This window comes from Chenopodium album, chromosome 22 (assembly GCF_948465745.1).
Source record: "Chenopodium album chromosome 22, dcCheAlbu1.1, whole genome shotgun sequence".
Lineage (NCBI taxonomy): Eukaryota > Viridiplantae > Streptophyta > Magnoliopsida > Caryophyllales > Amaranthaceae > Chenopodium > Chenopodium album.
In genome coordinates, this window is record NC_137855.1 from 681,782 (window position 1) to 697,426 (window position 15,645).

Below are 15,645 nucleotides of genomic sequence, written 5' to 3' on the forward strand. Positions count from 1 at the left end.
ATATCATGGATTGGATTTTTTCTTTGCAAAGGTTTTATACTTGGTACTTAATCTCATCTCTTAGGTGGATTAACAGATTTATAGTGTTGTGATAGTGTGACTGATATAATTTTTGTGTTGATTTTAGGTAAGGAGTGTTCTCCACTTTCGCCATGGCTATATCATTTTTTATCAAGTGATGATTTGTCCTTCCACTCATTGGATTTGTCATGAGTGTACGCAATCAGCCACGACATTGCAAGACATCAACTTATAAAGTTTTCTTTGTAAATTCAACTTATTGCTCTTCACAAATACAATCATTCCAAGCAAGTTGATATATTTGATATTATACAAGTTTTGAGAAATGCATGAATTTGAATTTCCATACTTGGAATTCAACATTTGAAATAAAATATAGATTTCTTAACCACAACCTTGGAATAATAGTCATTTATGACTTGGTGGGAAAAAAAAAGTATATATGGTGGAGTGGAAGAGGGTCTCAATAACTGAATAAAATCATATAATAGCTCATATATATGTCAATTAAGACTTTGAATATTGTTTGAAGCCTTTTATAAAGCTAAGTTATGAACTTATGAAATGACAAATGTACATGTTTGGAGCGTAGTTAGTAGCCATGGTTGGGGGAGGTGGCTATTGGGGGCGGCATCAAGTGGTGGCTTATTGGCTAGCGGTGAGGGTGAATATGTTTGAACTTTTTCGAGAGAGTATAATTTTGAGGGAAACCAAAAGATAAGAGTGTCATTTTAAAATATAAGCATCTTAAGTATTTTGTGGTCGTTGATTTGTGTTGCATTAAAATCAAAGATAAGCATTATTGGTTATCAATGATAATTATAGGAGCGACATTTTGTAAAGCTTTTCAATGAAGTGTGATTTTAAGTTGGATGTTCAGTTTTAGCTTTGCAGAGAGGTACATAAACAGTCCAAACAGACAATCCAAATCCAAACCGTTCCAGTCCAGTTTAGTTCTGAATCTAAATACGAACTAATTCACGCACACCCCTATAGATCACCTTAACGCATCCAATGCGAAGCAATCCACCTCTCCAACTCGCAAAAACTCAATCTGAACATGCCCAAAATTCGACACACCCCAACCAATCAACCATGGATCTAACACACACACACCTCCACAAAATTTCCAAAATTTGCACCTTCCCCATGACTCATGAATCATCATCATCATAACCGAAAACCAACACCCTTTTTTCCCAAAACTTTCATCTTTGTGCGACGTTTAAGGGGGGTGGGTAGTAATCACCGATTCATATGAAATGCTGCTTTCCCATTTCTCTCTTTTTCACTCTTCTTCTCTCTCTTCTGCCTCTTCTTCCGCCCTTTCTCTCTCCTCTCTCGCCCCTCTTCGCCGCTCCCTCCTCCGCCCTCTTCGCCGCCATCCCAACAACCCCATCAAAAGCTTCTCAGTCATGGATTCTCAACATAGTTCTTCCATTGAACAGGTTACTCAAGATTTGAAGAATCAGAAACTGACCCATGATAGTAATCGTACCAAATTGAAGCTTGAAGAGCTTAATTGGGATCATTCTTTTGTTCGTGAATTGCCTGCTGATTCTAGGGTTGATAATATCCCTCGTCAGGTTTTGTTTTCTTCTCTAATCTAGTTTCATTTTTCAAGGGATTGTTTCATTTTTGTTTTTATAATTATTTTGCTTGTTTAACTGCTATTTTTGGGCATTTGAAGTTCCTTGATGATGTGGGGTTGGCGTATTTTGGACAAATTTTAAGTGTATTTGATTTGGATTGTTGGTGCACTTGTTGAATTGAGTGTGTTGAAGGAATTGAATGGAGTTTTGTAGAAAATGAGATTAATAGATTAGTTGAGAGCGTTAGTTGTGGATGTGAGCTAGCTTAGTTGATTAAATTGTGGGTTGATAACCAAGACTTGTGATCGAATCCCGTTTACATTACTATCTTTCTGGCATTCGGGGTATCAAAACCGGAATGCCACAAAGGAGGTAATGGGTTTAGATTTTGGACCCGATTGGGTTTACTCGAGGCTTTGCAACTTCAAGAGGTGCAACCTAGATTGTGGGAATTCGGGAATAATAGGAATTGAGAACAAGTGTGGAGCACATCCGCGGGAAGTTGTAGGTGCTTTGTACTTTTTAAGTGTAGGCAAGTTCCTTCAAAATAAAAATAAAATAATAATATTGTGATCATGTTGTGATCAAATCACGTCTAGAACCGTCCTTTCGTGAAATTTATATCCGACTTGATTTACCTTCAAACTTTGGAAGTTTGGAGTTTGCAATTAAGTTGATCACTTGCCGATCTTGTTTCTGACCTCGTGTTTTTTTTGTTGTTCAGTGATTCCAGCAAATCATTTTTGTGTTGGGGGTTTCGTTGGAGGATGAATATAGGGTAGACAAATTGCTTTTAGTGTTGACGCTCTTTGCTATTGAACTGATTGAAGGATTAGTTACTGTAGTTAGTGCTCCTGAATACTACTATGCATGTGTAATGAGTATGTATTGAAACCATTACCAGGGACATGAAGTGATGTTAGAAATCAGCTCAATAAATGGGCTATTCTTGTAAAGGAGCTTGGGAAGTGGTATACTAGCTAATGTTGTATTACCATGAAGGAAGATTCAATCTTTGCTCTCTTACTTATTATGCTCAAGTTTTGTGGATTTTATGTAGAAAGATTACTGTGGCAACACATTTCTATGGATATTACATGGCTCTCTAGAACTGGATATTATACTTAATGTGGAAACATAATAGGTGGAAACAGTCGATCGTGTTCTGGACAACAATGAATAAATAATATTTGTAATGTGGTGAAGAATGTTAAATTATTAATCGTAAATAGAAAAGAGCTCATGTGAGGTGGAAGAATTAGGTGGCCTGTTGCTTACAATCTTTCATATTTTTTCTTACTTCAAGTAAACCTAAATTTTTATGCTTTGATCTTTATATTGCTGTGTTGTGTGTGTGTGTGTGTGTGTGTGTCTTACAGCTCGCACTGCTTCCTTTCAGGTCTTTCATGCTTGCTATACAAAGGTTTCACCATCTGTAGAGGTGGATAATCCACAACTTGTTGCGTGGTCTGAATCAGTTGCCGAATCTCTTGAGCTAGATCCTAAAGAGTGAGTGTTTACTTACCCCGCTATATGTAGTAAGCATAGTGCATATATATGGTAATTGTACTTGATATCGTATATCTGTTTAAAACTTTAAATGCAGCTACCCATTCTGTGAGGACCCTATATACATTTCTTCATTTGACCTGTCCAATTAACTCAAGAGTTACGAGAGATTTTTTATTTTTTTTCTCTCACTATTTTTTACTGCTGCTAAAAGTACTTATTTCTCATGCTTATTTTAGTATCTCTTGTTGTTTTGGTCAGGTTTGAGCGTCCTGATTTTCCGCTAATATTTTCTGGGGCGTCCCCATTTTTTGGATCGTAAGTCAGCTACTGAAGTTGTTGGGTTTTAATTTCTTGTGGATATCCTTTATGTTTATAACTCTTATATCTCAGGCTGTTTGCATTCTCCCTGATGACATATCTTTTACAGATTGCCATATGCTCAATGTTATGGTGGCCATCAGTTTGGCACGTGGGCTGGTCAGTTGGGTGATGGTCGAGCAATTACATTGGGTGAGCTTGTGAATTCAAAGAAAGAAAGGTGGGAATTACAACTGAAAGGTGCGGGCAAGACCCCATATAGCCGCTTTGCAGACGGGCTGGCTGTTCTTCGTAGTAGCATTCGGGAATTCCTTTGCAGTGAAGCAATGCATAGCCTTGGAATCCCCACAACACGTGCCCTTTGTCTTGTAACCACTGGGAAATTTGTCGTCCGAGATATGTTTTATGAGTATGTGCCTGCCAATCATATTCATGACCTCCATTATCATACCAATGCCCCTGGTTTTATTAAAGTTGTTCAATAGTGTATGAGCTTGAGTATTCTGTTTCTTTTGGAAAATTTTCCTGATCCTAAATTGTGCTCTTCAAGCTCTTTTTATTTTTTATTTTATAATAGTTTTTTTTTTTTTTTTTTTTTTTTTTTTTTTGAAAAAATTTATTTTATAATAGTTATTATGGTCTCTATATCCACTCCTTATTTCTTTCTTCCCATGTTCTTCGAATTTGCATTATGGGCTAAGAGATGGCTGGTAGGCCCAATTCTGACTATTAATTCATTGTCTGATTATGATCAATCTCTGCTGTATGCAGTGGCAATCCAAAGGAAGAACCTGGTGCAATTGTTTGTAGAGTTGCTCCTTCCTTTTTGCGTTTTGGTTCATACCAGTTACATGCCGCTAGAGGGAAAGAAGATCTTGATATCGTTCGGCGTCTTGCAGATTATGCTATCAAGCATCACTTCCCCCATATCGAGAATATGAATAAGAGTGAAAGTTTATCTTTTAACACAGGCTTTGATGACCAGTCTGTTGTGGATCTCAGCTCAAATAAATATGCAGGTTGGAATTTGTTCTGGTGCATCTTTGTTCTAGTTAATGAAAAGCATGCCTTTGTTAGCCAGGCTAGGTTAATACATAGCTTTCTTGGCCAGGCCTTTTTAAACTACTGCTTATATGGGCTATGGTGTGGTGCTTCTTGTGCATGTTGTTCCATCTTTAATACCTCACGACAGACTAATATGATGATAGCTCACACATCGTTATATGTGCAATGTCTTGTTAAATTATGGTATTATTGTTGTTATTCCGTAGTAATCCTCATGTTCGACGAATATGCAAGAATTTCATTGAAGAATCTTATGTCTTATGACTCTAGAATAATTACTTCTTCTGCCCGGAGAGTACAAACGATACTGTTATTTCCCTTTCCATAGAATTTTGTTTAAGTAACTCTTTATTCATGCATTAAAATCAACATTACTCTGTGAATCTCATGCTTGATGTTGCCATAGTTTTTCCTACTCTTTGGGATTTAGTTATTTAAATGATCAAACCTTTATGCAGAAGTTTAACCATGCAAAATCCTGGATTTAGTTATTTTAATGATCGAACCTTTATGCAGAAGTTTAACCATGCAAAATCCTTATACAGCAAAAATAGTATAGTAAAAAATGCTGATTTTTTAACAAGGAAACTGATATTTTTTGCCTGTTCCTTTTTCTATGAGTGGATCAGCTTGGGCAGTTGAAGTTGCTGAGCGTACTGCTTCATTGGTTGCTGGCTGGCAGGGGGTTGGTTTCACACATGGTGTGCTGAACACTGACAATATGAGCATCTTGGGTCTTACAATTGATTATGGCCCCTTCGGTTTCTTAGATGCTTTTGATCCAAGTTATACACCAAACACAACTGATCTTCCTGGTAGAAGATATTGCTTTGCAAATCAGCCAGATATAGGCTTGTGGAACATTGCACAGTTTGCTGCTACCTTACAAGCAGCTAATTTGCTTCAGGACAATGAGGCTAATTACGTCATGGAAAGGTACTTTTTGTTTTGCAATTATACTCTGAACACTTCTATGATGGTGGCTAAACTAACTGAGGAATATTGGGTATAAATAATTTTCTGCAGATATGGAACTAAATTCATGGATTACTATCAAGCTATCATGATAAAAAAACTTGGACTGTCCAAGTACAACAAAGATTTGATCAGCAAACTTCTGAACAACATGGCTGTTGATAAAGTTGATTACACAAACTTCTTTCGGCTACTTTCCAATGTAAAAGCTGACCCTAGCATTCCAGACACCCAAATATTAACCCCCCTTAAGGCTGTTCTGCTAGATATTGGTCAGGAACGCAGGGAGGCATGGACCAGCTGGATGAAATGCTATACGCAGGAGGTATTGATTCCACACTATTGCAATTTCTATCTTATTCCTTCAATTTCTGAATCTCTTTTGTCATACTCATAGATCTAAATCATGTGGGGGGTGAAAGTGGGCAGGGAGGCAAGCATGATCGGCTGCAGTGGTGATACCACTTGCTTCCAAATTCCAGTCCTGGCATGGTTTCCTTTTTCACTGTAAATCTGCATTTCTGATATTGGGAATGTTATAATATTTCTAAATATAAAAAATTGTACATATGTGGGTGTGACAACCGTGGATGGCCCGTGGTAATTGTGCTATACTATTGCCCTCCACATCCCTGGACTCAGTCTCATGATGGACACTTTGCACCCTCCTCCATCACTGCTACCCCTGACTTACTATGATAGGATACAGTGTTATGCTGCTTCTACTTTTTGACTTATTTTGAGGAGCATGAAATGTAAATCCATATCTTTGCTGTGTAACTAACAACTAAGTCTAAGGTTTTATGGTATTATCTTTGTATATAGTACATACGTCTAGTTCCTATTCAGGACATAGTGGATTTATGTATTGATTAGATGTTCTCTGTCTTTCTCTCAGCTGGTTTCTAGTGGAGTTCCCGACGAGGAGAGGAAGGTTGCTATGGATTCTGTCAATCCAAAGTATATCTTGCGGAATTATTTATGCCAAAGTGCCATTGATGCAGCAGAGCAAGGGGACTTTGAAGAGGTACGTAGGCTGCTAAAAGTCATGGAACGTCCGTATGATGAGCAACCCGGGATGGAGAAATATGCTCGCTTACCTCCAGCTTGGGCTTATCGACCTGGTGTCTGTATGCTCTCCTGTTCTTCTTGATTGGCTGAAAGTCTCACCGTGAAATGAAGAGTTTAAGCTGGAGAGTGCAGGGTTACATTCTGTACATAAATAGTGGTCTTGTTCTTTATTTTCTCTATATATTAGATAAATTTTTCTGTCTTACATTATTGCTTAGCTTTTTTCCTTTTCTTTTACAATCTGAAATATAATTTGCAGTTGAAAAAATTGCACACCTTTGTTGTTGTGAGTCATTGTAATATTCTCAGCAATATTGCTTTACAATAGTTTACAATTACATTCCAATTGAGTTTTTTGCCTTTGTTAATTTTCCCGTATACTCTCCTTCTCCTTCTCCCTGTACACTGCGTTTTTTTTGGTTGATGAGAAATGGTTGCCTTTCCTAATTTTGTAATGGTTTATGACTAGAAGTTCCATTGTGTCAATACCAAACATTTTTTAATTGATCAATTATAAATTTTGTTATTTAACCTTACATATGAGGATTTGTTATGTCACAAGTCACGACAAATAAATTCGGGATAAATCTATTGAATAAAGATTATATGGTTACTTTATTGTGACGTGGTTGTGTAAAAGATGTCAAAAGTTCACCACATGTAACATGTGTGCTTGAATTAGGGCACATTGTCTAGTTTAACTCCTGTTGCCTCCGATGATTGCAACCCCGCCTTCCTTCCATTTTGTGAATTTGAATTGTTTTTAGTGTTTTGTCTCCTCCCCAAGGTAACATTGTCGAGCGGGGCGATCCCTGTCTTGTTTAAAAAGCTAGCTTTTCTGCGGCACTCAAATTCCATTTTGGGGAGCGTGTTAATCAAATTTGAGAAGTTGTAATTCTTATTTGATACAATAACATAAGTTTATGTTAAGACATTAAAATCATTTTATACACTTTTTAACTTTCTCATAATTGCATTCTCTTTTTCTTCTTTGATCTGCAAATCTGAAAATTAAAACAGGGAATACAACTAACATTAATAGTATTCGGAATAAGAAAGTCGGGTCAACCTTTTCTGATTAAATTAGAGTCGACAAATTTGGCAATCCTTAATATACCACCATATAATCTAGCTTGAAACTATTGAGAGAACTCCGAACCCGACATAACACAACACGAATGTAACTAAACCAAATCCAACCCGAATACCCGATATAGTGCTTTTATTCTCCAGCAAGCAGCAACCATTCATCCACCATCCTCGTTACCAATTCCACTCTCTTCGTGTTGGTTTCTCTGTGATCATCAATATTTCTTTCACCATTCTTAATTTCAATGATTTGCATTCCTCCAAATTGAAGATTTGAAGTCAATAGTTTGGTTTATTGGATGCAAGAAGTTCCAATTCCAGAATTTTTCTCTTTTAGGTAATTAATGTGTGTCTTAATTTCTGTTGAATTCAGATCGATTTTTTCATTTCTACTCAACTTTGTTTTGTCAGATTTTGAGGTTCGAATTTTTGCTCTTGGAAGAAATCAAATGAAATTTAGTTTGATTTATGAACAAAAAAACCATAATTTATTAAGTAAATGTCATAAGTTTCTGAGTTCTTGAATCTTAGGGCTCTTATAAATTGTGCTAATTTGTTGTTTATCAGATGACAAAGAAGGTTGTTTGATCTTGTATTTATTGTTGGGATGATAGGAAATCCATGATTAATTTATATTTTGGGAACAAAATTCTCTACTTCATTTCTAACCAAATACTCTCCATTGTTAAGTTAAGCTATTTGTGTATAATTTCATTGAATTTAGTCTTTTTTGTTGCCTAATTGTTGAATGTTGTTTCAAAATTTTAATTTGATGAGCACTATCATAGGTTGAAGGTTTCTTGCAGTAGTTTGTATTGGAAATCGAAAATTTTAATCAGTAGTTTTCATAGGTATTGTACAGATTTTCCGGTAGTATATCTTTGGTATCAGGAATTCTAACTGATTTATACTGGAATGATTTCCGGTAGTATATCTTTGGTATCGGAAATTGTAACCGATTTATACTGGAATGCCAGGAGTGATGAATTTTTTTTTTAAGTTCTATGTTTTCAGGATGTTCTATGTCAAATTCCACATTAATCGGCTTAAGGTTAATGGGATTAAATTTATCTTTGTTTTACAGGGAATGGGAGTTCGCCGGTGTCTTGAAGTGTGGAAGTTGGGCACTGTTAACTACTTGAATGCACTTAAGCTGCAGGAGAAGTTGGTTTCTGATAGAAAAGCTCAAAAGATAGCATGTACACTTCTTTCATTGCAACATCCTCCTACATATACACTTGGAAAGCGTAGAACAGATCACAATTTGCTAGTTCCCGAGCCTGAGTTGATACATATGGGAGCTGAATTACATTACACTCAAAGGGGAGGGGACATAACATTTCATGGTCCACATCAAGCCATATTGTATCCTATCATATCTCTTCGTGATATTGGAGTTGGTGCTCGGAGTTATGTGGAAAAACTTGAGCAAACGATGATTGATCTTGCATCCATGTATGGAGTCGAAGCTCACCCTGGACACAAAGGTGAAACTGGGGTTTGGGTCAGAGATAGAAAGATTGGTGCAATTGGTGTTCGTATTCAATCTGGGATTACATCTCATGGTTTGGCTTTCAACATTGATCCTGATATGAACTATTTCAAACATATCGTCCCCTGTGGGATTTCAGATAAGGAAGTTACATCCTTAAAAAGAGAGACAAATATGGAACTTCCTGCTGAAGAAGTGATTCAGGAGCAGTTAATACATTGTTTTGCTAGACAATTTGATTTTAGTCCAATTTTGTTAGATAAAAGCAACATTTTATGAATTTTGTATTTCCCTGTTGATCTAACTCTTAAATTTTCCCGTACATCATACACCTACACTTTTCATTATCTGAGACATAGCTCTTTAGCTTTTTGAAATTTGAAATGGCCACCCCTATAAAATGATAAAAAGGGACAAAAACAGGAAAAAGAGGGAAATGTCTTATACTTCCTGAAACTATGTATTGTGGTGATTCATGGTAAACATTGTAGCGGATCTGGTGACAATATCTGGGGATTACATGGTTCCAGGTTGATGGATGGGATCAGAAGTCTCGAAGTGGAAAGAGGTTTTGTGTAAGTTTACTTCTACTTGGTTGCCAATTTCATACCTCTTCCTCTTCTCTCCCTATGACAGTGTAAAACATAAATGCTGCAGTAGTTCAGTAAATTTTACAGTAGTTATATCTAATGTAATAGATCAAATAAAGTTACTTAAGGAGCTTTCTCGCACCATTTAGATTACATAGAATTTGGTTCTCGTATTACACTAGGACTAGTCCAAGTCAAGCTCATAATAAAACATGTTGGTTTATATTATGGCAACAAAGTATGGGAGTGATGAACAATTTATATTTTTCTCACATTATTATAAGGCTCCCATATTTTTAAGCTTGAATTTTAGTTTTTTTTTGTATTACTTAAGATATATTGGATGACAAAGCTATGAAGGTACCTTATAATAATTGTATAAGTCTATTTTTGGTATCATGATTCATTGTATAAGAAAGAAATTAACAGTCAAAACTCAACTACAAAAGCGTGGTTGTAGTTGTCTTGTACTAAATATCTGGAGGAATTTTTTTGTTAATGGAATATTATTATACAGAGTAATTTGTTCACATGTTGATGTGTATTTGCTCCCATAATGTCTTGCTACTATATCTGCAAAACCTTTCATTTAAAGCCATGATGTTCAGTTTTGTCATAATGTCTAGACTGTGCTGTACGGAGACCCCATTTTGCCAGTTGTTTTTACTTATTTTGAGAGACGAATCACAAGCTCTTGCTGGTATGGGTGCGCGGGGGTGCCTATGGCTCTTGCCTTCAAGTAGCATGAATAAAGAAATAGAAAAAGAGCTTTTAAATGAATAAATGGGATTAATCATGTAGTTCAGATGAATATCTGATCCACTCCCTTATTAACATGCTGATACCAGCTACTGTGAGAATGGAAGAGACCTAGAGGCTTTGGTTCGGTTGGAGAACTATGGGTTCTCCATTGTACTTAGTATTATTCGGCTGTTTGTGACGGAGGGAATATTATTTTTGGGGGTATGGACTATGGAGATTATTCAATATCTTTTCCTCTGAAGACAGAACATTGGAAAACAGCAGTCAGAAACTACAGTTAAGAATTTGTTACTCTTCTGTAGAAGCGTGCTTTCCCAGCTAAACTTGGCTGTTTATGATGTTCTTAAGAGATACTGGAAGAGATTAAGCATTTTAATATGGCAAAGGGGACAGATAACTGAGAGAACTGACTCAATGTCATGTGATCAGTCACATGAGGCATGTCTGTTTAAAATTTTGAAAATTCAGGCAATCAAACATATATAATGCCTGTTAATTCATTATCACATGATTAGCAGCTTCTGAGCTCTGAATCCTACAAAATTTTAAGAAATGATCTTATGATGATGCTTTATAAACTTTGATATTTACCGGACCTGAGTCTCAGAACAAGCTTGTAAAACTGTTAAATCTTAACTGCTGTATATTTCTGTTTGAACTTAGTTGTATCTGTATCATTCCGTTTAACTAGTAATAAGTCGTTTCACCTTAGTTACTAGTGTTGCATCTTTCTATGTACAGAGTGGGTGGTTATTGAGGAGTTAAAAAAAAATTCTTTAGTTAAATGACTAGGTGTTGTGATTATGATATTGTGTGTATCTAATATCTTGAGTTTCTTGACCTGGTTGGTTTTTTGTGGAACAGGAAGCATAACCAAATACTCTGCCCGTATCTGCATATTATATTATACATGGATAAGTGGTCATTAAAATACTGAAATGGCTTCTAATCAATGTTTCTTGGTCAGGCATAGACCTCATGTCAGAAAGTTACATGACTATATTCCTCATCTTGAAGGCAGAACCTGAGAAAAATCACATTTCATTTGATACATGTAGCTCGCTATCCCTTCTGAACTGAAAAGCCATGAAAATTGCTCGAAGATTTTTGTCTGTCTTAGTTTTTTTAATTCTCATTCACTGTGCCGTGGGTTCTTTCTTCACTCTGCAGTATCACCAAGGAATGACTCACACTAGGGAAAGAAGTCATCCAAGAAAACTGCTTTCTTCAATTTCACAAAATCTTTCTGATCTAAACCAGTTGAATGAAGCAGCAAAGAGGCCTGCACAAGCTTTCTTGCCAACCAGTTTGAGGAGGAGGGCACCATTGACTGGTTCAAATCCTACCACAAATAAGCTTCCTTGTCAGTGTTAGTCTTCAGATCAGTGTAGGAAAGGGTAGTTAAATTTCAGTTCTTTCTACTTTTTTGCAAGGTCTCTGCATCCATTTCCCTGTCAGCATGATACAGAGGAGATAGATCATTGCAGAGATTTTTATTTAGATCCCTCACCTTTTTAAGTGTTTTTTTTTTTTTTTTTTCTTCTTCTTTTCTTTTTTTGTTATGAGAGTAGTAGAAGTGTAATTAGTTAATTACGATACTATAATTAAAGAATTATCAATCATATGTGCAAGAGTGTTGGTGTTTATTGCGATTTGCAAGTATAGTTTGATCACTTTGTTGTGAAAGAGAGCTGATCTAATTTTAAACTTAATTTGATGTACCTCATTATTAACATTAATTTTTTTTCTGTACATTTACATTACATTGCTTGCATGACATTTGATATATACTATGCTGCTTGTGGAAGGGAATTAACCAGAAAAACTAATTGAACTCAAAGTCTTGAATCAAGATCTTATATATGCATGATTGATGATTTGTCACCCTGACGTGAATTCTAAGACAGAAATAGCATACTGTTTGGTTTCTTATTTACTTAGTTACTGATTTTTTAATATAAAAGTTCATTCACTATGGGGTAATAAGCTCTCATCCTCTGTTCATCATATGTGAGCTCGTCCTCTGTTTTTCATATGTAAGCTTATCATCTGTTTATCATATGTAAGGTTTCAAGCTTAAAAATTTGTTAAATATCAGTATTTATCTTTTTGTGTGCATGTATACATTCCTCTGTTTTACTTGCTCTATTTGAATCAGATAGTAGAATTGAACTGAAAACAGAGAATTTATAGTGAGATTAAAGGAGATGAAATTTGCGAAAGAGAGACATTGCCAATTTGCCACTAGGTCCTGGTGTACTGCCTGCATGAACAAAGGTATTCTACTTCTGTTAACTTTCTATTAACTTAGTGTGCTTGCCACAATATAGTAGGCAAAAAAGTTGCTGCTACTAATTTTTGTGCCATTGGAACTGTGTAATAGATTGGTTTATTGGTGAGGGGTGATGTGGCAATGCACAAAAAGTTGTTTACGAAAAACTAATAAAGCTTAATTAGGCTACCCATTTATTGCACAATTAGTTGTTTGAAGAGGAAGGAAATCCATTAGTTTGAGATAAAGCTATATATAAAGAGATTAGCGAGAAAACATCACGCTGAATATTATCAAGTGTTTCTGTTAGCTTTGTTTATGTTTTGGGAGAGAATAAGCCTCTAGAAAGCTTGTATTATCTTTTACCTTCTGTAATTCCCGCTTCTAATACTAATGTCCATCATCTTCTTTATTTTTCTGCCCAAAATTTCGTTCTATCACTAACTGCTGCTTATTTTCTTTTCCTTGTAAACTGAAAGTTTATACGAGTATATTGGTTGGCATCAGCTTAAGTATGTGTCTGTTCACTTGTGACACAGGAATGAGTATCCCCAGTTGAGTCAAAGCAGAAATCCTCGCACTGAGGTTGGGGCATTTGTGTTCAGGAGTCTATACTTAAAAGATGTAGCATTAATCAAGTATCGTGCCTTGTTTCCGTGGTTCTAGTAGTTGGTGCTTCAGGTAGATTTTCTTGACAAAGCATGCTGTTTTTAGCCTTCTTTTAAATACTACGAGCTGTATAATTTCCTGCTAAATTTTCCTTACTTTCAAAAATTAAGACGGTGCGAGAGAGAGAGTATATACCCTTGCATTAACAGAGGTTGTTCTAGTTGTTCCTTAGTTTTATGCACAATAAGTGTACATTTTTTTTCAGAATTTTGTTATGAAACATTAAAAGTATTATGAACCTTTTAATTTGGTCTATTATGTTTCAAACGTCTAAGAATGGATGAATCTCTTACTCTTTTAGAAATTAACCAAGAACTACATGTGGACATTGCAAATCAGCCCAGTATGTTTATAAGCAATTTTTATTTAATTTGATTATAATAATTAATAGCCAATTTGGAAAATTATCCTGTCAAAAACAGTGGGAAAAAAAATAAAAAAAATAATATCCACATTTTAGGATTATTTCCTTATGCAGAAGCAATCTCCTGATTTGCATATCAAAGATATCCTGCTAGATATGGAAGTATATCAGCTGCTTGATATTTCTATTCACATTTCTCAAATTATTATGATACAGAATAGATTGGATTCAAAGGAGAAAAAAAAAAGTATATATATATATATATATGAATTATGTTACTAGGAATTGACCATTCTGTATAATTACTGCATGTGTTTTGTCTAAAATGAAGTGTTAAGCGTCCATGCTCGTGTCATAGTCTGAGTTATAAAGCAGGCAAATTTTCAATTTTGTTTAGCCACCCTTGCCTTCTTCACTAATTGTCTTAGCATATACAATTCCAGAACTATTTCCGTCACAAAATATAATGTGCAAAATGCAGTTAAAGTGTCAAAAGCTGATTCTTCATAAGCACAGCACTGTGAAAGAAGAAAACAGAGTAGGGGCTGAAGGGGGGGAGCCAGAGAGGCCGCTCCAGTGTCTTATCCCTGATCTTAACCTTCCCCCAGACTGCAACCTACAGTTTAACAGCTCTGAGGATTCTGTTGATGTACACAAGTAAGTTCTACTCTCTCTTACATTTTTGTGTAACGGCAAGGTTGAAGATGAGAACTTAAACGTTAAGATCTTATCTATCCATCATAAAGAGAGACAAATAATTTAGTCATTGTGTTATTTCTGATAGGAAGCATAACTCTCATGAGCTCACAGTCAATGCATCAAATTCTAAGGTTTCTTCTTATTCAGGTATGATATGCCGGTTTTCCTGATAATATAGATACCTTGTTAAGTTGTTATGCTTGTTGATCTATTTAGATGGTAATCTTTGATTTCCAACTTTTGATTTGAGATCAACCATTGATTATATCTCCTAGCAAAAGCTAAATCTCAAATCGATGACTAGATATTTTATTTCGTTATCAATTTTACAAATCCATTTTTGCCGGATTTATTAGCCCAAAAGCATAAATATTTGGTGTTTGTTGAAAATTTGAGAAATTCTGATGAAATTAAATGAGGAAGAAAACATGCATTATCTACTTATATAGTGTGGCAGAATATCCCCCTCAAAATTTAGTGAAAATTTTAATCTAATGTTGTTGAATCTGTAATCTGTTAATGGGACAATATGTTGTATGGTAGTTCTATCCTCTAAAAAGAGTTACTGAAGGCTCTGAATGAGATTACAATGGCAAGGAAATGGGAATCATCTAATTTAGCTTCATATGTCTGAAACATTTATTTTTAAACTACATTGGCTTAGAAAAAAGTTTGTTTCATGATTTTTTCCGTGGATGAAGCATACTGAATTCATTCATGCTGACGTTCACAAAGTTTTATGTGACTTTATAACAGAGAAGCTACTTCCATTCAACAAGCGGAAGAGTCAGTATTATGTTTATCCGGAAGAAGGAGAAAGTGTTGTGCCTGCAATTCAAAAGAATGGCTGTCCTCGAGGGGAGATGAAGAGACAAAAATATAGGAGCTTACAAAGTATTTACAGCAGTACTAGGCCAATTTCTTCTGTTTGAGAGTGATGGTAAGAGGATGATCTGATGTTTTCTAAAACAATGTGAGAATATCTAGAACAGTTGGTTGTATAATGTACTTTCTGTTTGTTAGATACATCCAATAACTTATCTTGCTTGTCAAATTTAACAGCAGTATAACCATAGTTATATTGCTATATCTGTATGTAGTCGAAAATGTTTTCGAGATATTCTTAATCAAAATTTGACTGTCAAAAGAGAAAC

The 15,645-nt window shown here is 35.5% G+C and overlaps 1 protein-coding gene and 1 pseudogene across 2 annotated transcripts; both read left to right on the top strand.

Annotated features, from left to right (window-relative positions):
- Positions 1–1,077: 1,077 nt before the first annotated feature.
- On the top strand, positions 1,078–6,909 carry LOC145604736 (uncharacterized). Its single transcript, XM_081660667.1, has 8 exons — positions 1,078–1,607; positions 3,013–3,122; positions 3,384–3,440; positions 3,553–3,852; positions 4,215–4,462; positions 5,138–5,444; positions 5,535–5,808; positions 6,382–6,909. Exons 1-8 carry the CDS (start codon positions 1,284–1,286, stop codon positions 6,634–6,636), a joined length of 1,875 nt encoding a protein of 624 aa, XP_081516793.1. The 5' UTR covers positions 1,078–1,283; the 3' UTR covers positions 6,637–6,909.
- A 914-nt stretch (positions 6,910–7,823) lies between these two features.
- LOC145605433 (octanoyltransferase LIP2, mitochondrial pseudogene) lies at positions 7,824–9,482 on the top strand (annotated as a pseudogene). The gene is made up of 2 exons (XR_014105077.1): positions 7,824–7,980; positions 8,728–9,482. The product of XR_014105077.1 is annotated as an octanoyltransferase LIP2, mitochondrial pseudogene (transcript).
- Positions 9,483–15,645: the final 6,163 nt, after the last annotated feature.

Excerpts from the sequence above, each read along its gene's own strand:
- LOC145604736 (XM_081660667.1), top strand. The coding sequence starts at position 1,284 with ATGCTGCTTTCCCATTTCTCTCTTTTTCACTCTTCTTCTCTCTCTTCT. Across the intron at positions 3,123-3,383 it reads CTTGAGCTAGATCCTAAAGA|GTTTGAGCGTCCTGATTTTC; the intron begins GTGAGTGTTTAC and ends TGTTTTGGTCAG. Across the intron at positions 5,445-5,534 it reads GCTAATTACGTCATGGAAAG|ATATGGAACTAAATTCATGG; the intron begins GTACTTTTTGTT and ends AATTTTCTGCAG.